Below are 26,290 nucleotides of genomic sequence, written 5' to 3' on the forward strand. Positions count from 1 at the left end.
CTCCATTATTATACCATTTTCTTAGCATATGGTTTGCCCCCCGTAGGGTCCCATATATTTCTAAGCTTTTCCTGCCTGTTACTAAGTATATTTGTTGTGTGTAGCTATCTCCTAGTGGAGATATACCAAAGTAAGGTTAGTACTAGTGTTATAATAAAGAATACTTTATTTTTGTAACACTGGGTGTGGTTCTTTCTTTTGTGAACATCAATGACTGATTACTGTGGTATTGCAAGGGATTTACACTCCTCCCTGATATACCTGAGCTGCTCTCCATATCTACCCCTGTAGGGTATTGGTTATCTAGGAACCAAAAACAACATCAGTTACGGTTGCTTGGACTCAGTATATGGTGCCACACCATAGGTGTTCACCATAAACTGAGCCAGGCTTCTAAAGGCTTCACAATACGCTAGCTTAGGCCCGGGATAGAGTCTGGAGTGAAATCTTTGGGGGACTGTTACACAGAGGGGTCGTTTAGTACCTTTGATGCCCTAGTGATGGAGAATAACCTGCTTTGGGGCTCATTTTTTATCCTATGGGGCAATAACTGGTGCAACATCTTTTGGGCGCCCTGGTCCCACAGCCCCTATCCCTGCCTTGCTGCAGCTTTTATTAACCTTCAGTGAGGGTCGTCATCAGGTATCTTGGTTTTACAAAACAGCACTGGTCATGCAGGTCGATAATTTGCCGAACTTGAAGAGCACATGGGAAAAACTTACTGGCAGAGCTCTGGTTGGGAAGGAATGGGATCAGTCACTGGAGCATGCATATAAACATATCCCCAATACTAGGATTACATTTACAAAATTTAACTGTACATTGCACTTATCTCATGCCCCACTGACTCAATGCCATGCTCCACACAACAGATCATAGCTGCCCCAGGTGCACCCTGACTGATGCAGGCTTCCTGCATTTAGTATAGAGTTCTCTTGTCATAAATTTGTTTTGGCTCCTAGTTGCGTTGGACCTGGAATACCTACTGGAGAGGCACCATTTGCATGTAGCAGAAATTTGCCTGCTGGGACTGTACGCCCTGAAGCCTGAAAAGAATGTGGGTAACAGATTCCTGGATCTAGCGTTGGGGGTAGCTCGAAAGGGATATTGCCCAGACCTGGAAATTCCCTCATAGGCCCCTGCATAATAGAAGACGAACAGAGGTAGTGACCTGGGCAGAGGAAAAAAGTGAAGTGTTACATGCAGTGGAATACCGAGGACTGCATTAAAAAAACACTGCACACCTGTGGTTGGAAGTGCTCAATAGCTTCAGTGAATACCAGTCCTAGGCACTATCTGCTGGGAATAGGCTGCTCTGGAACCCCAACCCTCCTTCCGGGGTGTTGGCCCTCTTGGAAGGTGGAGCATTAGTTGTGTTTTCCTGCACAAGTAATGGATCTGCACACGACCACCACTGGGAAACAAACACCACATTGTAGCACTTGACTCTCATAGGGTAGCGTTGCAGAGCGGTCCAAGGCTTACTCAAGGGAAGTGGTTTGGGCTAGTAACCCCCATTCACAAGCACATAAGTATAGCACTCAATAAAGGATTGTCCAGTCTGTGCCTTTTCTTCTGATAAAGTAAAAGTAATTTTTTTACACACACACACACACACACACACACACACTACTCATTACTTTGCAACAATTTACAAATATACACAAATTGATGGAATTACCCTTGGATGACACTGTGTAATCTCTCATGTCTCCCCCTAGGGGAAATATAATCCAACAACCCACATGGTAAAACAATCCCTGGTATCCCAATGCAACATTTGCCTGTAATGTAGAATAAAAGCACCGAAATCTGGCAAATAAGCACATCTACAGTGCAAGAGAGTGGTTATCAGTCTCATTACGCAAATCAACATTACAAGAAACATATAGGGAATTGTTTACATAATTTAAACAGTAAAGATTACTTTTGGATACTGTTAGATTGCTTCTTGATTACACTGGTGTAACATCATACCCTTGATTAATCTGGTGTAATACCATCCTGCATCCCTAGAGGGAGCAGTCCCACAACCAAAGAACAAAAGTTCTGAGAGGTTTGTGCTTGGCAATATGTGGAAACCCTTGAGGTGTTATGATTCCTTTGTCCCACCCAACCTAGGTTGGAGACACAAACATAGCGTTGGGGGGACGCTGCGCTGTTCCTGCAGCTCTCCCTGGCAATGGGCACTTGGTTGGTGGTGACCCCATCCTATTGGGGCCACCACAAGCTGAGCATGTTCAGGAAGACTTGGGCCTTGCAAGGCTTTATGGGACATATGCAAAACAAATGAGCGGCTCTTCCGCTGTGCTGAGGAGAGCCACTGCGTTTTTTCGGTAATTTTTCCTTTCTTGCGCCCTTGCGCTGCGTTATCGAGTGTCCCAGGTAAAGGGCAGCCCAGCTGCCCTCATGGTTGGGAGATGTCCGGTCCCACCCGGGCACCCCCATCATGCTGCCTCCTTGGTGGAGGGCAGCGCAGGGAGCCCACCCCCGGCTACCCTGAAGGTTGGGGGGGTGTCCAGTCCTACCCGGATACCCCATTAGGTGAGTGATGTTGGGGAGCGACTCGGGGAGCCCAACCCCGCCCGCTCCCGCCAGCTCCCTGCAAGGCCAGCACCTCCAGGTGCTGCCACGGGAGCCGGGCTTTCCTTTGGTGTCAGCCCGCTCCTGTGGGCAGATGCGTGCTGCGCGGCGGCTGTCGGGGCTGACTGGGGGAGTACGGCAGCACTCCCCCCACCTCCTCTGCCACATCCGGGATCCAGGATGGGGTCCGGGCCCCTCCTCACTATTCTGGGGAGCGCAACGTTGCTCCCAACCTTCGGCCTCTTTGCGGGCCCCAGGTTGAGGTGCAGGACCCCTTTTGGCCACTTTTCACTGAGGGGGGCAACAGCGCCCCCTGACTTTCTCTTGCTGGTGGGGCCCCGGGATGAGGTCCGAGGCCCTGGCTCCATTTTCCTGGGGAGCTCGATGGCGCTCCCCGGCTTGATCTTCGGCCACAGGCACTCCCTCAGCCGGCGGTCCTCTTGGCGGGGATGCAATAGCACCCCCCAACTATTCTTCTTGGCAGGGCCCCAGGATGGGGTCCGGGGCCCCCTTCCGCCACTGTCGCAGGGAGCGTGACTGCGCTCCCCGCCTTCCATCGCTGTGGGCTCCGGGATGGGGTCCAGGGCCCTCCTAACTCCTCACGGGAGTCGCGACTGCGCCCCTCGGCTTTATTTCGTTTTGGGAGCAGCTCCCAGGCCCTGGCCCACACTAGGGGCATCGGCCAGGGCAGCGGTGGAGCCCCTCTCGCTTCGCCGCTTGCTCTGGCATAGGTCAAAGGTCACAGACCTTCTCCTTGGAATATGTCAGGCCCCCGATGGCTGATTTGGATGATTCTCATGTTGTTTTGCTCCTAGTGACGGGCCCTTGCCACCAGGAGCACTCTCCTTAGGCCTCCTGGCCTAGAAGGCTCCCAGATTATAGGGAGCCAGTCCCACTGACTCCCTGCGCCAGCCTTCCTTCTGGGGTGCTCCTTTTCTTCTGGGCAGTGTTCTCCCCTTCCGCTAGCCCAGCCTTTCACCGAACTAGCCCTCAGGGTGAGTAAGGGGGCCAGCATACCTGGCCCTGGCCTACACCTCGCTGAGCCTGAAGTCTTTCAGGGGCAAAGTCCCTGCCCCAGGGGGCAGTCAGAGTGTCCTCCTTTCCAGCTATCCAGGATGCCCATCTGCAGTCTCAGTGTCAGTGTCCAGCAGTGAAGCACAGCCAAGAGAGAGAGCTCTTCCCTGTGCAGGACCTTTGAAGTGGGGGCTGAAGTGTCCAGAAGACCTGCACCTCTGGCCAATCCAGACATGCCACATCACTTCCTTGCCCCTTTCCCCCACTTCCTGCACAGTCTTCTGGGATAGCTCAAAATGGTGTCATCCAGGAGCTTGGGCCACATGTGCTCTAAAACTCAGCCCCTCCTTCCTAACATTCCTTTCAAGGATTCTCCGCCCATTTCCTGGCAGGGGCTGACAGCTGGCTGATTGATGCAAGGCCCTGCTTAGGCAGCTGGGTAGAGCATTAATTTATCCTAATCCTGAGCTGAGCCAGAGAAAGATGGCATTCCTGGATGGCCCATAAGTTGTACAACTATACTTTTGTAACCTACTGTATCATTCTTTTCATACAGGTTACAGTGTACATTGATGTGACTCTGGTCCCTGAGGGCCCTAGGGTACCTGAGTTATGCCCTGGCCACTCTTTTCCATTGACAATGAATGGAGTGTCCTTACAGTGAAAAGACAATAAGCACACTGATGTTGACATGTACTTGAGTGTCCCTACAGTAAAAATACAGTAAGCACACTGACTATCCCTCCTCTGTGTACATGCATCTCATGAGGCCTACTACTCACCCTGCATAGTTCCTTCTGCACCAGGCTCCTTAAGCGCAGTTCTTGGGCTGTGCATGACAGTAACCCTCCCGCACAGCCCTTACATGGTGCACACATGTGTGCACCATGATCCTATGTAACCAGCCTGGGTCCTCCTACTCTTGCTGCGCCACAGCAGCCTTTCCTTAGATAGGCAGCACTGGCAGTCATACAGGCAGTCCATTTTACCATGAGTTTACTGTGGGGGAGTCCCTGACTAGGAGGCTCCCTCTCAGTAAAAGGTCAAAAACCAGATGGTCAAAAAGCAAAAAATCAGGGCGGACCAGATGGTCAGAACCGTCCTAGCACAGGCCCTGAGAATACAAGATGGAGAGGAGACTAATAGCTGGGTTGGAGGCAATAGTGCTGTGCATGGGAACGGAATATAGAGAGTTCAGGGTGGATCAAGGACGATCATGCTTTGGGGTCTGGGGACTCTCCCTTCACTGTCGATAACCATATGGAAGTGCACTAAAACATACGCAAACCTTCCTGGGAACCTGTCACTGGGCAAGAGTTTTCTTTTTTCATATAGGTTAGTGTTCTTGCTTTTCCCTTTTCGGGCCTACACATGCATCAGAGCTGTGAGGGGGGAGGGGGTGATTTTGGTTGACGCAGTATTGTTGGGGGTGCATGCATGCTGTGCCCTTTGCCACTGATATGTGGCAATGTAAATGTCTACACCTACCACCTCTTCCCTGTTATTGTGTACTTTGAAGCATCAGTAAAGATATTTTTTTTAAAAGGATGCTCAGGAGGAACCAGCCCACCGCAAGTGAGGTAAAGGTGAACGATGTACGAGGGTAACAGCAATCCTAACAGTGAACGTTGTACGTGGCTAACAGTACACAGGCAACCTGCTCATCGTGAATGTACAGCGGCCCGTAGGCTTCTTCAAGGTGCAAAAAAGTGGCAAAAGTAACTCCTATCCATGAGCTTTGTGAATACATACATAGTAAATATAGGGCTGCCAGAAAAATACCAGAACCTTAAGGGTCTAACCTCTGAAAAGACAAAGTGAAAGTACAAAAATATTAGCGTCACATGATAAATGTTTCTCTATTTCTACATTTATCTTAGCTCTACCATTAGCCCATTTAGTGACGCTCATTTAAGCGGCCTGTGAAGACTGAAAGGTTATAGCAAACAACACCATGCAGAATTAAGTTGTATGTATTTTATTGTGACCTGCACGCAGAATACTCTTTTCTCTCTGAAGTCGGGCAGCAAAAAGAACATACACATAACAATGTAGAACAGAGGTCTTCAAACTGGGGGGGCGGGCCACTTTAAGGGAAGCCTCAAGTAATCCCATGGGGGTGGTGGGGTGGGGTGGGTGGGATGCCAGGCTCTGCCCAACAGAAGCATTATGCTGATAACAGTCATTTGTTTTAAGCGGAAAACATGAGAAGCACTAAGCCGCTCTGTAATGGCCCATCACTAACATCTTTTGTAGTATATATCCTAGCTGGGAGTATGCATCAGAAAGGAAGGGATTCAAAATATTCTTCAAAAACTCTAACCCCATTTCTAATAAGCACACTGCCCGACCAGTATGGTATGTTTGACAATCATGAATTTGATTGCATTTTTAAAAAGGTAACAACTTAACTGCAATGTTTAATGAGTCTACACATATTTAAATGTTGCCAACTTATTAAAATAATTGTGAAAAAATTCTTGGGGGGAGGGGCGATGATTTTTTTCCCCCCACGGGCGGAAGGGGGGGACGGCATTAAAACCGTCTACTGTTCTAGAATAAAAGAACAACGACGCACAAGGGCTTGAGTGAACATAAAGCAAACAATGTATCCCTGAACCGAAAGAGAATACAAATACAAGACAAACCTAACGGGAATCGGTTTTTGACCAGCAGATTGCATGTAGTTCTCAGCATAAGGCATATTAACCTGTCGAACTCTCTCACCCTTAAAACATTCCGTTGTTAAAATGGATTCCCTGTAATCTTAACTTTCACTTTTCCTTAGATGCACCATGTGGCCTCGTGCATTCTATAACTTGATGCCCTGATGAGGGAAACAAGCAGTCGCGGCTAGCGGGGCACAGAAGGGGCAGGGCAGCGCAGAGGGGGGAAAAAAACATTATTTTATTTATTTATTTTTTAAACACTTACCTGTGCTGCCAGTGCTGTCACCACCGCGCTGTTTCTCTCCTGCAGACAGGCTGCAGGCACAGGCTCCCAAGCCTGCCCTGCGGCCAATCCTGATGCTTTTCAGAGCAGCGTCAGGATTGGCTGGGAGCGTCCAGTGCCGTGCTGGGGAGAGCCTACTGCGCATGTGTGTTTGGCCGATCCGAGACGGCTGTGCACTCCCCCTCACTGCTCGTCACCCCCGTGGTCTCACCCCTTTCCTGGTGGGGGCAGCGCTCCTCTGCCCTAACGGAGGAGCCACCCCTGGGAGCAAGCTTTAGTAAAGCCAATAGGTCTCACCTTTGGGCCCTTAATGGCTTTGCTAGAGGTTTTAGCTATGCTGCACAGCATTCCCAGTGCTGTGGTGCATGGCTAAATAATAAAAAAATATGTATGAAGTTGCTGCTTTTTTCCTTCTAGTTACTGATACAAATTGGATAGGTAACTAAAAAGAAAAAAACTGCACAACAGAGCTCTTTTTTAAAAGTGGGTGTGGGGGTGAAGTAATACGGGGGCACGGACGGGATTGGAAGCAACATAGTGGACCGAGGGGTGGAAGCAACATAGGGTATGAGTTTTTAAAGCAGGTGGGTCTGAAGAAAAACAAGGGAACTGGAAGGGGCAGAAGCAATACTGGGGTGCCGGTGAATCAAACAAGCAAAGAATTGCAACGTCGAGCTGAGAGGGAGAAAGCACACATGCCAGAAAGCAACATGGGGTAGTAGGAAGACACATGGGGGGAGATGAACATGGAGCACAGAAAACAAGAGGGAAAGAAGGGAGACAAGTGGAATACACGTACACTGTCAGGGTGCTTAAACGGAAAGAAAATAAGCACCTGAAATAGTGTGCAGTCTTATAGTAAATGCATCCATGCTCGAGGAATGGGACAAAACCAAAAAGAGGAAGGAAAGCCCCTAAAGTTAAAAAATAAGATTAAGCAAATGAGAGTGACAATGAAGCAAACCTGTGGTAAGCAATCGGGAGGGGGGGGGGGGGGAATCTCAGCCCACTATAAGATAAAAACATGTCTTGCTACAGACAATGCATGCTCTGTCTCAGGCAAGACCTAAAAGAGAGAAGAGGTAGCTATGAGTTGTAGAGAGTGGGTGGGCAAAGGAGTGCGAAAGAAAATTGTGCAGTACTCCAAAAATAAGCAAATAACCCACAGATATATCAGTGAATCCACATGCAATGTGCTTTATTCATGAATGCACTTGAACTCTACAAAACCCCCTAGCTGGAAACAAAACCTTGATATCTGTGTAGTATCCCCTTTCTGTGCGTTTTTTTGTGGCCATCCTAGAAGTGAAGTGGAGAGGCTGCTCCGAGGACCCCTTCAAAGGGAGCCTAGTGCACTAAAACTAGAATGACTGCTGCCAAACTCAGCAAAGCGCTGCAAGGCATCGTGCACAGCACAACTGGGGCTGGCCCACTGTGTGGTGGACATCTATGGTGGTACACTTTGTACTGGGTCCAGGCAACCCTTATTAGATAGTGTTACAGTGTCTAGGTAGCCAGGGCTCTCTAGAGGTAGCTATGGTGAGCAGTCAAGACTTATCTAGGAGGAGTGTGAAGCACTTGCAATAGCACAGTAGTCGCACAATAACTTATCACACATGAAAGGAACCACACAGTGTTGCAAAAATAAAGGTACTTTATTACAGGAACACAAAACTAGATCACTATAGGCAGTCCCACTTCTGGAGGTAAGTACACACAAAATATACACAGGTAAGTATTGGGAAATAACATACAATAGCAAGGGCCCTATGGGGGGGTCAAACCATATATTAAAAATAGTGGAATAAGAGAATGGGTCCCCCACCAGAGGTTATGGAGTAGTCAGCCAAGGGTTGGGAGAGAGTGGAACCCCAAGAGGTAAGTATCAAGAAGCCCCCCCCAGCGACCAGGAAAGCAGAAATAAGTTACCTGGTCTTCCCATAGGCTAACATGGGGACTCGTAAATGGAACCTTGCAAAAGCAGGAACAGGCCGGTAAAACCCAACAGTGGAGTCCAGATGAAGAGGACCTGCAAAAGAAGGGGACAGAGTCCAGTCCACACAGGAGTGTACAGGTGGGAAAGAAGGCAATGTCCACCTTTCAGTGCGTGAAGATCCGGGTCGACAGAGATGGATGAAGTCCAGCTGCGGAGCCCAGGAGCTGCAGAGGAGTCCCTGAAGTCACCTATAGGCTGTCCCTCGTCGGTTACTGGATTGCAGACGGGTCAGGAGGACCACCAACAAGCAAAAGCAGATGAAACTGGAGCTGCTGGAGATTTGCAGAGCTGAAGAAGACCAGCAAGGACCTGGGGACTCGACCCTTCAAGGGGAGTCTGGGATGACCCTGATAAGACATAAGAGCCAGCAGAAGCAGTCAGAGGCCCCACAAGCAACCTACTGGCAGCAGGCACACTAAATCGCACTGAGGCCCAGGCAGTACACCTGAAGAGGAGTCCCACTTCACTGGAGCAGCAGAGAGGCGACTGTCTTTACAGAGGTAGAGTGTTGGGGGCCGGGGTTACTTGGAGCCTGAAGATCCCTCAGAGCAGGAGTCAACAAACCTCGGTTGCTCCAATAGTCGTGGTGCACAGGGGTTCTGTCTTGAAGGAAGAGGCAAGGGCTCATCGTCTTCCAAGTTGGACAGAAGGCACAGAGGACCAAGAAGACCACTCAGAACCAACACCTGGGTTGAAGAATCTTTGCAAGTTCAGAGGACAGCAGATCCCACCAGTCAAGCGTCTTTGCCTTACGTGCCTGCGGATGCAGGAAGTAATTCCTTCACACCAAGGAAGGTTCCTTCTTGCTTCCTTGGTGCAGCTGAAGTCTTGCCGACCCCAGAGGAAGCACAGCCGTGGAAATGTTGCAAGTTGCTGACAGGAGCTGCGGAAAGAATGTTGCAAGGTGAGATTGTCTCAGTGTTGCAGTCTTCTTCGGTTCCTATGGAGTCCAGCAGCGGTTCCTGTGGCCAGGAGCAGAAGATGTCTTTGTGGAGAGGTCCTGGTGGAGTCTTGCACGATGAATCTGGGGACCCACCTGCAAGGGAGCCCCTAAGTAGCCCAAAAAGGGGCTTGGTCACTCTCTGAGGTGACCACCTATCAGAGGGGATCACTGGCGTCAGCTTCCTAACCTGACCAGTCAGATGCTCCCAGGAGCCTCTGCACATCTTGTTTCCAAGATGGCAGAACCGAGTGGCCACCTGGAGGAGCTCTGGGCACCACCCTTAAGGGGGTGATGGACAGGGCAGTGGTCACATCCCTTTCCTTTATGCAGTTTCGTGCCAGAGAAGGGACTGGGGTCCCTGGACAGGTGCAAACTGGACAATGCAAGGAGGGCACCAAATGTGCAAAGCAAACCGGTGGCCTGGGGAGGCTACCCCTCCCCAGCCCTGTAACACCGAACTCCAAAGGAAAGGAGGTTGCAACCCCTCTTTCACAGGAAATCCTTTGTTCTTCCATCCCATACTACAGCTGGTCAAGCAGCAGGAGGGCAGAAACCCGTCTGAGAGACTGCAGCAGCGTGGGCTGTTCTCAGACCCTTAAAGACTGGTAGAAGCAGTACTGGGAGGTCCTCTAAAGAGCCCCCAGAGTGCAGGAAATCATGACGCCGATACCGGCATCAGTATTGTGGCATGATTCCAACATGTTTGATAGCAAACATGCCTTGGTTCGGAGTTATCATTATGTAGCTGGACCACAGGTAATGAATGACCAGTGGCCAGTACATAGCTAAAATGGCTTCTCCGCACTTATCTAGTCCAGGCAATTGGAACTGGAGTTTGTAGGGGCACCCCTGCTCATGCAGGGACCTGTACTCTGCCCTTTGAGCTGGAAGGGCCGCAAATAGGGGTGATTTACAGTGACCTGGTGTAGTGACCAGCAGTGAAAGGGTACATGCACCTTTTCACCCAGGCTACAAATGGCAGGCCCGCAAACACAGTTTGCATGGGCTCCGATGGGTGGCATAATACATGCTGCAGCCCATGGGGGATCCCTGGTGTACCAATGCCCTGGGCATCTAGGTACCATATACTAAGGCCTTACAGGGGTACACCAGTATGCCAATCGTGAGGTGTAAGAAGTACCAAAGCAACTAAATTTGGAGGCATAAGCACAATCACTGGGGCCCTGGTTAGCAGGACCCCAGTAAAAACAGTCTAAGCACACTGACATCAGGCAAAAAGTCGGGGTAACCATGCCAGAAAGAGAGGATTTTCCTACAGGGCCACACCGGAAACATCTTGAATTATATTTATGAAGCGCAGTATGACTACAGGGTACCATGAGGCTTTGCAGCAGATGTCCCAGGACAGCGATACTTCTGCTGCTTAGCAGAGCATAAAATACATACTGAGATTACGTTGGGTTGCTACCTGACACGGTCAAAGCACACAATTACAGCACACCTCTACACGCCCTCGCATCAGGTGAAAGCATACCTAAGAACTTCTTTGGCAGTGCGTTTAGTCTGAGCCATAACCACCAGTGACACTGTGCCAAAGAAGATACTCATGTCACAACAGCCTGCCAGTTGTAGGGAATCGGAAGGAAGGATAGTGCAGCATTCGGTGCCCAGCAGCAGCACACCCTCGTACAATAGAGACAGTGCTAAAACAAAAAAACAAAAAAACACAACACACATTATTTTCCATCTCATGGCCATCGGTCTTTGTGATGGCATCCAGCTCTCCTCACAGGATGTCAGACCAAATCATGATAGAAACAGAATAGGTGGTGGGGCATCCAAATAATGGAGCCTTGCTTGTTTACTTCCAATGCATGTACCCTGAAAAAGTGTCACCGAACAGGCAGCCCCACAGCGCAACATATAATAATCGACACATTAAGCACAGTGTGTGATCGTCTCTGGAAAGCTTTCTCTCCTGAAGGGCAAATACCGCCTCCCGCCCGTGCACACCGCAACCGTGCAGAAAGGATGTGCCTATTGGCGACTGCATACCTTGAGATGGCCAGTGGCGTAACATAAGCCCCCATGGTGGGGGGGATACAGAGGGCCCTGTCATCAAAGGCAGTAGGTGGTGGGCCGGGGAGGGGGCACCCCCTCCACTCCCTTCCGGGGAGGCTGGGCTAAAAATTAGCCTCTGCTCTTTGTTGTCTTTCTTACTACAAGTGGACCGCCTGAATGACGTCATTCGATGAGGTCACCAAGGAAATCACTAAGATAAAGTCAAAGTTCTGCTTTCAATAGTGTGAGTGTAAAGTGCTCACTATAATATGATACTGAAGGCTGTGATGTGTACTGTGAAGTACAGATGGCGTCTTATCCGGCCTTGCCCAAAGAATATGGAACGCACTACTGCCAGAAACCAGGACAAACCCCTCCTCTACATTATTCAAAAAAAGCTTCTGTTGAACGGACTCTTCCACTAGCTATGTCTTTCTCCGTGTTAGTTCATTTACGAGTGGACTCCTTTTGGTTCTTGGACTTACCGAACAGCTGTGATGTACTGTAACTCTTTTTGTGTTTGCATGTCTCCCCATTCTTTTTGTGGGTGGACTCTTTTTGGTTCTTAGACTTACCAAACAGCTGTGATGTGCTGTATGTCTTTTTGTGTTTGCATTATCCCCTATGCTTTTTTTCTTATATCTGCCTTCCTGTCCTAACCTGATTGTTACCTGTACAGAGCTGTGCTACCCGGATCCAGAAATAAATAAGATATCAAGTTGACGAGGGCCACAGGCAGTTACCTGGAAAGAAAGAATCTCACGCTGGATGGTGCACACGATAAGAGTGCAAGGTCACTGACCAACTCTGTGCATATCATGATGAACAAGCATGGGACTGTAGGGTTCATGGCTGAGCACATATCTATTTGTCAATGTTTCGTGGACAAATTGGCTTGCTGCTCCGAGGCTATAATGAATAGCCAGCCAATTGATACACTACTTATCAAGCACTTTCAGCAACAAAGAAGCACATAGGCCTACTTCTAAAATGTAATTGATAGCTGGATGAATTATGAATAATATCTCAGATATTGTATTTATTGATATCTGTATTATATGTTTGTATATAGTAATCTGAGAATATTTCAAAGTATTTTACTGTGTGACCATAATTTGATTTATTCTTTAATTCTCTTTTTTAGCATATTGTTTATAAACTGACATGTTCTTCTCAAGAAAAATATACAACAAAAAAACAAAGAAACACCTGCCTGTGTATCACGCTGACTTAGTGTGTGGAAGAAACAATCCAGTCTGTGTGCAATGGATGTCAGTAAATAAAGTGACTCTCTCCAGCCAAGAACATTACTATCCTCATGTGAAATAATTAGCACCATTCTATCGGCCAACGAAACAGACTTGCTTTTTTTCTGTAAAACGAATCCTTTCGACAGACCTCATGAGCCTGATGTCCCCTCCTGCAATAACAACGGTTTTGAAGTTGTCAGTGTAAAAAACATATATAAATAAATTAGACTTACAACTTTATCTTCGCTCCGCGGAAACAAACTTGTCCCAGAAGATGATGCAAATATACTTGGTACTGAATACTTGTTTTGAGGTGTAAGACTGCAGTCGCCAACATACGACCCTAGTCCAGCTGAAAACGCCACATTATCTGGTAACGACGGTCCAACTGAAGACGATGCTGAAGCGGCAGAGAACTGGACCAGCCGCGGTTCGGGCTCAATAAAAGACACGCGGGTCGACGTGTCCTTCCTCATTAACGAGCGAAAGGCATTCGGGACATCGGAAAACACTCGAGCACCAGCCTGTAAGGGTCCCGAGAACTCAAGAGAATGGCCCAGTTCTGGAGGCCGGGGTGCTAGGAGCGCAGCAGGCCGTGGGGCGAGTAAGACCAAGCTGGGGGGTGCTGCTGGGGGGCAGCGTAGGACTGAAGGCGCCGTTGACTGGTACGAAGGTAGCTGTGGTGCTCTGGCATAAGGTAGAGGTTTTGCTAATCCTGTACGTCGAGGCGGAGGCGGTGGATGACTTGGAAAACTTTCACTTAAGGCTAAAGATGGCGGAGCTGGATCGTAAAGTATCAGACCTTCGGGTGCTGGTAACACTTCTTCTGCTGCGGGTGGCGGTGACAATACACTACTAAACTCTTGTGAGTCACAAGCTCGTCTTCGAAACGCTAGACTGCATCGCTCGGGCTTTAGTTGAGGTACTTCAGCTTCATGTGCTTCAACATATGAATCAGCAGCCACCTATTTCGCACAAGGAGAAAACAACAAAAAAGAACAATAGAAAATTGGTTAATATCAATATATATTAAAAAAAATAATAATAAATAATACGCCCTGCTGATAGCATGCTAACACAGTAGCCTGCAGTTGTTACCTTATGACTACGCAAGAATGGCAGCAAGACAGAAGGCAGGAAAGAAGGCAGAAGAGGTAGACAAGCAGCACCAACATGCCTTCAAGGTCTTTGCAGCGATTACAATATACAATACTGGAGGACAGTACTTATTTGCAAGGTTTCATAGTGTATTGTGAACTATTTACTATCATCAGGACAAATGTTTAGGATATGTGTAAACGTTAAAAACATGACTATAATAATACAGGAAGCACAGACCAGAAATAAACGGAAGTAATCGTCTATTTAGTATCATTCAAGAAGAAAAAAACAGAGTGGTGGGTGGGATAGAGCTGAGAAATAACAGACAAAAACTTGCTGCTCGAAAAAGAATCCAAGAGGATTATACATACAAGTCAAGAGAACCAACTTGGAATTTGATAAGTTTGTTAACCCAGTTGACGTTTGCATGCTACTTGTCGTAAATAAGCTTTGATGACCATGTCTTGAATTCAGCACTCAGGAAAACAAACGCATTTGAAAAGTCAATAGGTCTTGCTTTGACGAGGTGTTCAGATGGTTATTTAAATTTTTGATTGCAAGCATATGCTGCAAAAATTATAAGTAAAAAAAAAGACATTGGCCAAATGTGCAGGCATTAGAGTGTAATAAAAGAACACGTTACTTACCTTCGGTAACCAATTATCTGGTACACACTTATTCTAGTTGCAGATTCCTTGCCTTAGAAATTCCCCCAGGTGTCAGTCTGGATACGGAGACTTTTCTTCGAGCAGTACCCTTGCTCGCTGTTAGGTGGCGTTGGTCAACTTTGTGTCTGTCGTTGGTGTCATGGTCGCTGGATATAACATTATGGGTCGTATATAAGCATCACCCCTGTGCCTTCACGTCACTTCTTTTCATGACTTTCCCACGCCAGAAGCGATGAGCCATGAAGAAAACTGACCCTGGTATGCCAGAAGTAGGGCTCTAAAAGGGAAGTCCCTGTGCCTATAAATCAGTTGGCAGACTGGGGAGGATTGGTGGGTCGGTAAGGAATCTGCAACTAGAATATGTCTCTACCATATAATTTGTTACCAAAGTTAAGTAACTTGTTCATCTGACAGAGACTTCTAGTTGTAGATTCCTAACCTCAGAATAGTTACTCAAGCAATACCATCCCCGGAGGTAGGTCTGCGAACCATAATCATACTAGGAAGTTCTGCAGGACTGAAAAGGCAAAGTATCCGTCCTTTCGGACATGACTGCGCACGCAGTAGTGTTTAGTAAACGTGCAAAGGCACCCATGTTGCTGCCTGGCAGATGTCCAGGTCTGGAACTTTGCATGCTAACACAGTGGTTGCAGTTGTTGCTCTGGTGGAATGAGCACGCAAGCCCTCTGGGGGTTGCTTCTTAGCCAACTCATAGCACATTTTTATGCAGAGGACCACCCACCATGAGATGGTTCTCTTTTGCGCTGCCCGACCTTTCTTTGCCCCCATATAACCCACAAAAAGTTGATCATCCACCATGGACTCTTTTGTACGATCAAGATAGAACGCCAAAACTCTTTTTAGGTCCAGAGGGTGGAGTCTCGCCCCATCTTTAGAAGGATGCAGGGGAATGCAAAAAAAGTAGGCAAGGTGGTAGATTGAAGTACATGAAAGGGCATGATCACTTCTGGTAGAAAAAAGCCCTATTACAAAGCACCACCTTGTCAGGGGGAATGGAGATGAAAGGTGGCTTCGAAGAGAGAGCCTGCAGCTCACTCACTATGCGGGCAGAGGTAATAGCCATGAGGAAAAGTGTTTTGAGGGTAAGCAGTCGAAGTGGGCTGTTGTGAAGCAGCTCAAAGGGAGGACACCTTAAATAGGTAAGAACTAAGCTTAAATCCCATTGGGGCAGTATGAACAGGGAAGGAGGAAAGAGATGGGTAAGGTCCTTAAGAAACCTTCCAACAATGGGAGGTTTAAACAAGGAAGGTTGGTCAGGCAATCGGATGAAACTCGAGATGGCAGACAAATAACCCTTTAGGGTGCCCAGAGCAGAGCCCTGCTGGGCCTAAGAAAGGATAAACAAAAGAAACTCAGAAAGAGAGGCAGAGAGGGGATCAACAGACTTGTCTGTACATCATGTCACAAATGCATTCCAACTGTAGGAAAGTACTTGCTTTTTTTGCATAGTTACTCCCACTTTTTGCCTCCTATCAGTATGCTTAGACTGTTTTCAGTGATTGTGCTCTCTCCCTCCAAATTTGGTTGCCTAGGACTTTTACACTCTGGGGGCTCTTTAAAGGACTCCAGTATTGCTCCTACCAGTCTTCTGGGGTTTTCTGGGCAGCCCGCACTGCTGCCACCCTTTAAACAGGTTTCTGCCCTCCTGCTGCTTGACCAGTTCAGGCAGGGGAAGGCAGAACTAAGGATTCCCTGTGGGAGAGGGAGGCAACAACCACTCCCTTGCAAATAAGTGTTACAAGGCGCCAGTTATCCCTTATTAGTGTATAGGGTGTCTAGCAGCATAGGCTGATAGATAATGGTAGCTTAGCAGAGCAGCTTAGGCTGAACTAGGAGACGAGTGAAGCTCCTACAGTACCACAAGTGTCACTTGCACAATATCATAAGAAAACACAATACACAGTTATACTAAAAATAAAGGTACTTTATTTTTATGACAATATGCCAAAGTATCTTAGAGTGTACCCTCAGTGAGAGGATAGGAAATATACACAAGATATATGTACACAATACCAAAAATATGCAGTATAGTCTTAGAAAACAGTGCAAACAATGTATAGTTACAATAGGATGCAATGGGGACACATAGGGATAGGGGCAACACAAACCATATACTCCAAAAGTGGAATGCGAATCACGAATGGACCCCAAACCTATGTGACCTTGTAGAGGGTCGCTGGGACTATTAGAAAATAGTGAGAGTTAGAAAATTAGCCCTCCCCAAGACCCTGAAAAGTGAGTGCAAAGTGCACTAAAGTTCCCCCAAAGACAAAGAAGTCGTGATAGAGGAATAATGCAGGAAAGACATAAACCAACAATGCAACAACTGTGGATTTCCAATCTAGGGTACCTGTGGAACAAGGGGACCAAGTCCAAAAGTCACAAGCAAGTCGGAGATGGGCATATGCCCAGGAAATGCCAGCTGTGGGTGCAAAGAAGCTTCTACTGGACAGAAGAAGCTGAGGTTTCTGCAGGAACGAAAAGGGCTAGAGACTTCCCCTTTGGTGGACGGATCCCTCTCGCCGTGGAGAGTCGTGCAGAAGTGTTTTACCGCCGAAAGAACGCCAACAAGCCTTGCTAGCTGCAAATCGTGCGGTTAGCGTTTTTGGACGCTGCTGTGGCCCAGGAGGGACCAGGAGGTCGCAAATTGGACCAGGAGGTAGAGGGGACGTCGAGCAAGACAAGGAGCCCTCTCAGCAGCAGGTAGCACCCGGAGAAGTGCCAGAAACAGGCACTATGAGGATGCGTGAAACGGTGCTCACCCGAAGTTACACAAAGGAGTCCCACGTCGCCGGAGACCAACTTAGAAAGTCGTGCAATGCAGGTTAGAGTGCCGTGGACCCAGGCTTGGCTGTGCACAATGGATTTCCGCCGGAAGTGCACAGGGGCCGGAGTAGCTGCAAAAGTCGCGGTTCCCAGCAATGCAGTCTAGCGAGGTGAGGCAAGGACTTACCTCCACCAAACTTGGACTGAAGAGTCACTGGACTGTGGGGGTCACTTGGACAGAGTTGCTGGATTCGAGGGACCTCGCTCGTCGTGCTGAGAGGAGACCCAAGGGACTGGTAATGCAGCTTTTTGGTGCCTGCGGTTGCAGGGGGAAGATTTCGTCGACCCACTGGAGATTTCTTCGGAGCTTCTAGTGCAGAGAGGAGGCAGACTACCCCCACAGCATGCACCACCAGGAAAACAGTCGAGAAGGCGGCAGGATCAGCGTTACAGAGTTGCAGTAGTCGTCTTTGCTACTTTGTTGCAGTGTTGCAGGCTTCCAGCGCGGTCAGCAGTCAATTGCTTGGCAGAAGGTGAAGAGAGAGATGCAGAGGAACTCTGATGAGCTCTTGCATTCGTTATCTAAAGTTTCCCCAGAGACAGAGACCCTAAATAGCCAGAAAAGAGGGTTTGGCTACCTAGGAGAGAGGATAGGCTACTAACACCTGAAGGAGCCTATCAGAAGGAGTCTCTGACGTCACCTGGTGGCACTGGCCACTCAGAGCAGTCCAGTGTGCCAGCAGCACCTCTGTTTCCAAGATGGCAGAGGTCTGGAGCACACTGGAGGAGCTCTGGGCACCTCCCAGGGGAGGTGCAGGTCAGGGGAGTGGTCACTCCCCTTTCCTTTGTCCAGTTTCGCGCCAGAGCAGGGCTAAGGGGTCCCTGAACCGGTGTAGACTGGCTTATGCAGAATTGGGCACATCTGTGCCCAAGAAAGCATTTCCAGAGGCTGGGGGAGGCTACCCCTCCCCTGCCTTCACACCATTTTCCAAAGGGAGAGGGTGTAACACCCTCTCTCAGAGGAAGTCCTTTGTTCTGCCATCCTGGGACAAGCCTGGCTTGACCCCAGGGGGGCAGAAACCTGTCTGAGGGGTTGGCAGCAGCAGCAGCTGCAGTGAAACCCCAGAAAAGGCAGTTTGGCAGTACCAGGGTCTGTGCTACAGACCACTGGGATCATGGAATTGTGCCAACAATGCCAGGATGGCATAGAGGGGGCAATTCCATGATCTTAGACATGTTACATGGCCATATTCGGAGTTACCATTGTGAAGCTACATATAGGTATTGACCTATATGTAGTGCACGCGTGTAATGGTGTCCCCGCACTCACAAAGTTCAGGGAATTGGCCCTGAACAATGTGGGGGCACCTTGGCTAGTGCCAGGGTGCCCTCACACTAAGTAACTTAGCACCTAACCTTTACCAGGTAAAGGTTAGACATATAGGTGACTTATAAGTTACTTAAGTGCAGTGTAAAATGGCTGTGAAATAACGTGGACGTTATTTCACTCAGGCTGCAGTGGCAGACCTGTGTAAGAATTGTCAGAGCTCCCTATGGGTGGCAAAAGAAATGCTGCAGCCCATAGGGATCTCCTGGAACCCCAATACCCTGGGTACCTCAGTACCATATACTAGGGAATTATAAGGGTGTTCCAGTAAGCCAATGTAAATTGGTAAAATTGGTCACTAGCCTGTTAGTGACAATTTGAAAGAAATGAGAGAGCATAACCACTGAGGTTCTGATTAGCAGAGCCTCAGTGAGACAGTTAGTCACTACACAGGTAACACATTCAGGCACACTTATGAGCACTGGGGCCCTGGTGAACAGGGTCCCAGTGACACATACAACTAAAACAACATATATACAGTGAAAAATGGGGGTAACATGCCAGGCAAGATGGTACTTTCCTACACAACCCCCCCCCCAAACGAAGGACAATAAGACTAGCCATGACCTGATGAGTCTTCATTGTCTAAGTGGAAATATCTGGAGAGTCCATCTGCATTGGAGTGGCTACTCCCAGGTCTATGTTCCACTGTATAGTCCATTCCCTGTAGGGATATGGACCACCTCAACAATTTAGGATTTTCACCTTTCATTTGTTTTAGCCAAAGTAGAGGTTTGTGGTCTGTCTGAACAATGAAGTGAGTGCCAAACAGGTATGGTCTCAACTTCTTCAGAGCCCAGACCACAGCAAAGGCCTCCCTCTCAATGGCAGACCAACGCTTTTCTCTAGGGGTCAACCTCCTACTAATAAAAGCAACAGGTTGATCCTGGCCCTCAGAATTAAGTTGTGATAGGACTGCCCCTACTCCTAATTCAGATGCATCAGTTTGGACATAGAAATTTTTAGAGTAACAAGGGCTTTTCAGGACAGGTGCAGAGCACATGGCCTGCTTCAGCTCCTCAAAAGCTTTCTGACAGTTTGCTGTCCATAATACCTTTTTAGACATCTTCTTGGAAGTGAGGTCATTAAGAGGGGCTGCAATGGAGCCATAGTTCTTAATGAACCTCCTGTAATACCCAGTGAGGCCTAGGAAGGCTCTCACCTGAGTCTGAGTGGTAGGGGGAACCCAATCAATAATTGTTTGGATTTTCCCCTGAAGTGGTGCAATCTGTTCCCCACCAACAAGGTGTCCCAGATAAACCACCTTACCCTGCCCTATCTGGCACTTTGAAGCCTTGATAGTGAGGCCTGCCTTTTGCAGGGCCTCCAAAACTTTCCATAGGTGGACCAGGTGATCATCCCAGCTGGAGCTAAAGACAGCTATATCGTCCAAATATGCTGCACTGAAAGCTTCCAGCCCTTGCAGGACTGTGTTCACCAACCTCTGAAAAGTGGCAGGTGCATTTTTCAAACCAAAAGGCATCACAGTGAACAGGTAATGTCCTCCAATGGTTGAAAATGCAGTTTTAGGTTTTGCATCTTCTGACAATTTGATCTGCCAATACCCTGCAGTCAAGTCAAAAGTGCTTAGATACTTGGCAGATGCCAGTGTATCTATGAGCTCATCTGCCCTGGGTATAGGGTGAGCATCAGTTTTGGTTACCAAGTTGAGACCTCTATAATCTACACAAAACCGCATTTCCTTCTTTCCATCTTTGGAATGGGGTTTTGGTACAAGTACCACAGGAGAAGCCCATGGACTTTCAGAGTGCTCAACCACTCCTAGTTCTAACATTTTCTGGACTTCTTGCTTTATGCAGTCCCTGACATGGTCAGGCTGCCTATAGATCTTACTTTTGACAGGTAAACTGTCTCCAGTATTTATAGTGTGCTCACACCAAGAAGTGGTACCTGGCACAGTAGAGAAGAGTTCAGAGAATTGATCTAGGAGATTTATGCAATGGTCTTTCTGCTCAGCAATAAGACAATCAGCCAAAACTACACCTTCCACAAGAGCATCTTGTTCTGTGGAAGAGAAGAGATCAGGTAGAGGATCACTGTCTTCTTCCTGTCCCTCATCAGTTGCCATGAGCAGGGTGAGATCAGCCCTGTCATAGTAGGGTTTCAGGCGGTTTACATGGAGTACCCTAAGGGGACTCCTTGCAGTGCCTAAGTCAACTAAATAGGTGACTTCACCCTTTTTCTCAACAATTGTGTGGGGTCCACTCCATTTATCTTGGAGTGCTCTTGGGGCCACAGGCTCCAAGACTCACACTTTCTGCCCTGGTTGGTACTGAAACAAAACAGCCTTCTGATCATGCCATTGCTTCTGTAGCTCTTGGCTGGCCTGAAGGTTCTTACTGGCCTTTTTCATATACTCAGCCATCCTTGATCTGAGGCCAAGTACATAATCCACAATATCCTGCTTAGGAGCTTTTAAAGGTTGTTCCCAACCCTCCTTTACAAATGTGAGTGGACCCCTAACAGGGTGTCCAAAAAGAAGTTCAAAGGGGCTGAAGCCCACTCCTTTCTGGGGTACCTCCCTGTAGGCAAAAAGGAGGCATGGTAAAAGGATATCCCATCTCCTGCGGAGTGTTTCAGGGAGACCCATAATCATGCCTTTGAGAGTTTTGTTAAATCTCTCCACCAGTCCATTTGTTTGTGGATGATAGGGTGTTGTGAACTTATAAGTTACACCACACTCCTTCCACATGGCCTTTAAGTATGCAGACATGAAATTGCTTCCCCTGTCTGATACTACTTCCTTTGGGAAGCCCACCCTGGAAAATATTCCCAGGAGGGCCTTTGCCACTGCAGGAGCTGTAGTGGTCCTTAAAGGAATAGCTTCAGGATATCTTGTGGCATGGTCCACTACCACCAAGATGAATCTATTGCCTGAAGCAGTAGGAGGGTCAAGGGGGCCAACTATGTCAACCCCTACCCTTTCAAAGGGAACCCCAACCACAGGCAGTGGAATAAGAGGTGCCTTTGGGGTGCCACCTGTCTTGCCACTGGCTTGACAGGTTTCACAGGACTTACAAAAATCTTTTGTGTCCTCAGACATCCTAGGCCAATGAAACAAGGGAACAAGCCTGTCCCAAGTTTTCATTTGTCCTAGATGCCCAGCTAGGGGAATGTCGTGTGCAAGAGTTAGGAGGAACTTTCTGTATTCTTGAGGGATCACTAATCTCCTGGCAGCTCCAGGTTTAGGATCCCTTGCCTCAGTATACAAGAGATTGTCCTCCCAGTAAACTCTGTGAGAGTCACTGACATCCCCATTAGCCTGTTTGACAGCTTGCTGTCTTAGACCCTCTAATGTGGGACAGTTTTGCTGTGCCACACTCAGCTCCTCTCTGGCAGGCCCCCCTTCACCCAAAAGCTCAGCAGTGTCTGCTTCAAGCTCCTCTGGTGTAGGTTCTGCACAGGGAGGGAATTCTTCTTCCTCAGAAGTAGAATCCACTGTAGAGGGAGGGATAGTAGGAAGTGGTTTGCTTCTACTAGCCCTAGCTTTAGGGAGCACTTGGTCCTTTGTTCCAGGATCCAAGCTTCCCTGTCCTTTTTGCTTTTTGGCCTGAGCCCTGGTTAAAGCAAAAATATGCCCTGGGATGCCCAGCATTGCTGCAAGGGCCTCCAACTCCACATCTGACCAAGCTGATGTCTCCAAATCATTTCCTAGTAGACAGTCTACAGGTAAATCTGTGGCTACCACAACTTTCTTTGGACCAGTAACCCCCCCCCCAGTTGAGATTAACAACAGCCATGGGGTGGCTAAGTGTGTTGTTGTGAGCATCGGTTACTTGGTACTGGTGACCAAGTAGGTGTTGTTCAGGGTGGACCAGTTTCTCTATGACCATAGTCACACTGGCACCAGTGTCCCTGTAGGCCTGAACCTCAACACCATTTATTAGGGGTAGCTGCTTGTACTTATCCATATTAAGGGGACAAGCAACTAAGGTGGCTAAATCAATAGCCCCCTCAGAGACTAACACAGCCTCTGTGGCCTCCCTATCAAGGCCAACCCCAACTAAGTTACCAATAGTGAGCCCAGCTACTCCCTTGGATTGGCTATTAGTAGGTTTGCTCCCACCACCACTGCTATTAGTAGGGACACTAGGTGTAGCAGTAGGGGTTGTAGTGGTAGGAGGCTTGGTGCTTTTCTTTGGACAACTGAGATCTGTTGTCCAATGGCCTTTTACTTTACATAAATAGCACCATGGTTTCTTTTCTTTGTTTTGATTGAAGGAGGATTTGGACCCACCACCCCCACCAGAGTGTTTTTGTGGGCCTGATGAAGACTCATTCTTAGATTTGTCCCCACCCTTGTCTGAAGACTTACCATCCTTCTTTTTGTTGCCATCTTTGTCACCCCCTGTATGAACTTTTCTGTTCACCCTTGTTCTGACCCATTTGTCTGCCTTCTTTCCCAATTCTTGGGGAGAGGTCAGATCAGAGTCCACCAAGTACTGGTGCAACAAATCAGACACACAATTATTAAGAATATGCTCTCTCAGGATCAAGTTATGCAGGCTTTCAAAGTCAGTAACCTTACTGCCATTTAACCACCCCTCCAAGGCCTTCACTGAATGGTCAATGAAATCAACCCAGTCTTGTGAAGACTCCTTTTTGGTCTCTCTGAACTTTATCCTGTATTGTTCAGTGGTTAAGCCATAACCATCCAGGAGTGCATTCTTAAGTACTGTAAAATTATTGGCATCACTTTCTTTCACAGTAAGGAGCCTATCCCTACCTTTTCCACTAAATGATAGCCACAGGATAGCAGCCCACTGCCTTTGAGGGACATCCTGTACAACACAGGCCCTCTCAAGTGCAGCAAACCACTTGTTAATGTCATCCCCCTCCTTATAAGGGGGAACTATCTTGTGCAGATTCCTGGAATCATGCTCTTTTACAGGATGACTATGGGGAATACTGCTGCTGCCACCATGGGTATCTAAACCCAACTTCTGTCTTTCCTTCTCTATTTCTAAAGACTGTCTATCCAAATCCAGCTGTTGCTTTTTAAGCTTCAGTCTGGTTTGTTCCACCCTCAACTTATTGAGTTCCCTTTCTAACAATCTGTCATCAGGGTTGGTGGGAGGGACATTTCTAGATACAGAGGTATGATGGGAATGAACAGAAGGAGACCTGTCCCTTACAGAGGCCACCCTAACAGCTTGGCTGACAGTGTAATGTGAGAGCACATCATCTGTATGATGTGACTCCACCTCAGTAACAACTATGCTAGACTGTCTAGTAATGGGCAGGCTAAGAAGTTTCTTTCCTGAATCTTTTCCTGGGGGAGTCCCTGGATCAGATTGGGAACCATTAGCTACTTTTTCAACAGATGGGGCACTTTTAGCCTTATCTTGTTCTCTAAGCATGTTAAGTAACAATTCCAAGGAAGGATTCTTCCCTACACTCAAACCTCTCTCTATGCAGAGACTCCTTGCTCCTTTCCAGCTAAGGTGATCATATGCAAGTTTGGACAGATCAACATTTTGGCCTGTGCCAGACATTTTTTAGAGAGAGTTAAAGTGATAGAAAAAGAGAAAAAAGTTTGTCAGAGCTTTTTAGAAAGACAGAAAAAACTTTTTAAACTTTTAAGAACTTTTTGAAAGTTTAGAAGTACTTTTCAGCACTTTAGAAAAGAGTGAAAAGAGGAAATGCAAAACTTTTTAGTTATGTGTACACACACTGAACTTGTTTTGTATATTTTTTTTCTTATGAAAAGTACAATGACAAGAGTGGTAAGTAGTCTCAAAGCACTTATCCCACCGCTGCACAACCAATGTAGGAGGCTGGACTGGCTTGTAGTGAGTACCAAGGGGTACTTGCACCTTGCACCAGGCCCAGTTATCCCTTATTAGTGTATAGGGTGTCTAGCAGCATAGGCTGATAGATAATGGTAGCTTAGCAGAGCAGCTTAGGCTGAACTAGGAGACGAGTGAAGCTCCTACAGTACCACAAGTGTCACTTGCACAATATCATAAGAAAACACAATACACAGTTATACTAAAAATAAAGGTACTTTATTTTTATGACAATATGCCAAAGTATCTTAGAGTGTACCCTCAGTGAGAGGATAGGAAATATACACAAGATATATGTACACAATACCAAAAATATTCAGTATAGTCTTAGAAAACAGTGCAAACAATGTATAGTTACAATAGGATGCAATGGGGACACATAGGGATAGGGGCAACACAAACCATATACTCCAAAAGTGGAATGCGAATCACGAATGGACCCCAAACCTATGTGACCTTGTAGAGGGTCGCTGGGACTATTAGAAAATAGTGAGAGTTAGAAAATTAGCCCTCCCCAAGACCCTGAAAAGTGAGTGCAAAGTGCACTAAAGTTCCCCCAAAGACAAAGAAGTCGTGATAGAGGAATAATGCAGGAAAGACATAAACCAACAATGCAACAACTGTGGATTTCCAATCTAGGGTACCTGTGGAACAAGGGGACCAAGTCCAAAAGTCACAAGCAAGTCGGAGATGGGCATATGCACAGGAAATGCCAGCTGTGGGTGCAAAGAAGCTTCTACTGGACAGAAGAAGCTGAGGTTTCTGCAGGAACGAAAAGGGCTAGAGACTTCCCCTTTGGTGGACGGATCCCTCTCGCCGTGGAGAGTCGTGCAGAAGTGTTTTCCCGCCGAAAGAACGCCAACAAGCCTTGCTAGCTGCAAATCGTGCGGTTAGCGTTTTTGGACGCTGCTGTGGCCCAGGAGGGACCAGGAGGTCGCAAATTGGACCAGGAGGTAGAGGGGACGTCGAGCAAGACAAGGAGCCCTCTCAGCAGCAGGTAGCACCCGGAGAAGTGCCAGAAACAGGCACTACGAGGATGCGTGAAACGGTGCTCACCCGAAGTTACACAAAGGAGTCCCACGTCGCCGGAGACCAACTTAGAAAGTCGTGCAATGCAGGTTAGAGTGCCGTGGACCCAGGCTTGGCTGTGCACAAAGGATTTCCGCCGGAAGTGCACAGGGGCCGGAGTAGCTGCAAAAGTCGCGGTTCCCAGCAATGCAGTCTAGCGAGGTGAGGCAAGGACTTACCTCCACCAAACTTGTACTGAAGAGTCACTGGACTGTGGGGGTCACTTGGACAGAGTTGCTGGATTCGAGGGACCTCGCTCGTCGTGCTGAGAGGAGACCCAAGGGACCGTTAATGCAGCTTTTTGGTGCCTGCGGTTGCAGGGGGAAGATTCCGTCGACCCACGGGAGATTTCTTCGGAGCTTCTAGTGAAGAGAGGAGGCAGACTACCCCCACAGCATGCACCACCAGGAAAACAGTCGAGAAGGCGGCAGGATCAGCGTTACAGAGTTGCAGTAGTCGTCTTTGCTACTTTGTTGCAGTGTTGCAGGCTTCCAGCGCGGTCAGCAGTCGATTCCTTGGCAGAAGGTGAAGAGAGAGATGCAGAGGAACTCTGATGAGCTCTTGCATTCGTTATCTAAAGTTTCCCCAGAGACAGAGACCCTAAATAGCCAGAAAAGAGGGTTTGGCTACCTAGGAGAGAGGATAGGCTACTAACACCTGAAGGAGCCTATCAGAAGGAGTCTCTGACGTCACCTGGTGGCACTGGCCA

At 47.9% G+C, this 26,290-nt stretch overlaps 1 protein-coding gene across 4 annotated transcripts in view; it reads right to left on the reverse strand.

Annotated features, from left to right (window-relative positions):
- The window catches only part of PARP4 (poly(ADP-ribose) polymerase family member 4), a 1,744,976-nt gene that overhangs the window by 387,899 nt on the left and 1,330,787 nt on the right, over positions 1 to 26,290 (reverse strand). For all 4 annotated transcript variants that reach the window (XM_069202293.1, XM_069202292.1, XM_069202291.1 and 1 more), the window contains one exon: positions 12,994 to 13,725. In XM_069202293.1, the coding sequence (XP_069058394.1) occupies positions 12,994 to 13,725 (732 nt within the window). The remainder of the gene's footprint in view (positions 1 to 12,993; positions 13,726 to 26,290) is intronic.

Source organism: Pleurodeles waltl, chromosome 8 (genome assembly GCF_031143425.1).
Source record: "Pleurodeles waltl isolate 20211129_DDA chromosome 8, aPleWal1.hap1.20221129, whole genome shotgun sequence".
Taxonomy (NCBI): Eukaryota; Metazoa; Chordata; class Amphibia; order Caudata; family Salamandridae; genus Pleurodeles; species Pleurodeles waltl.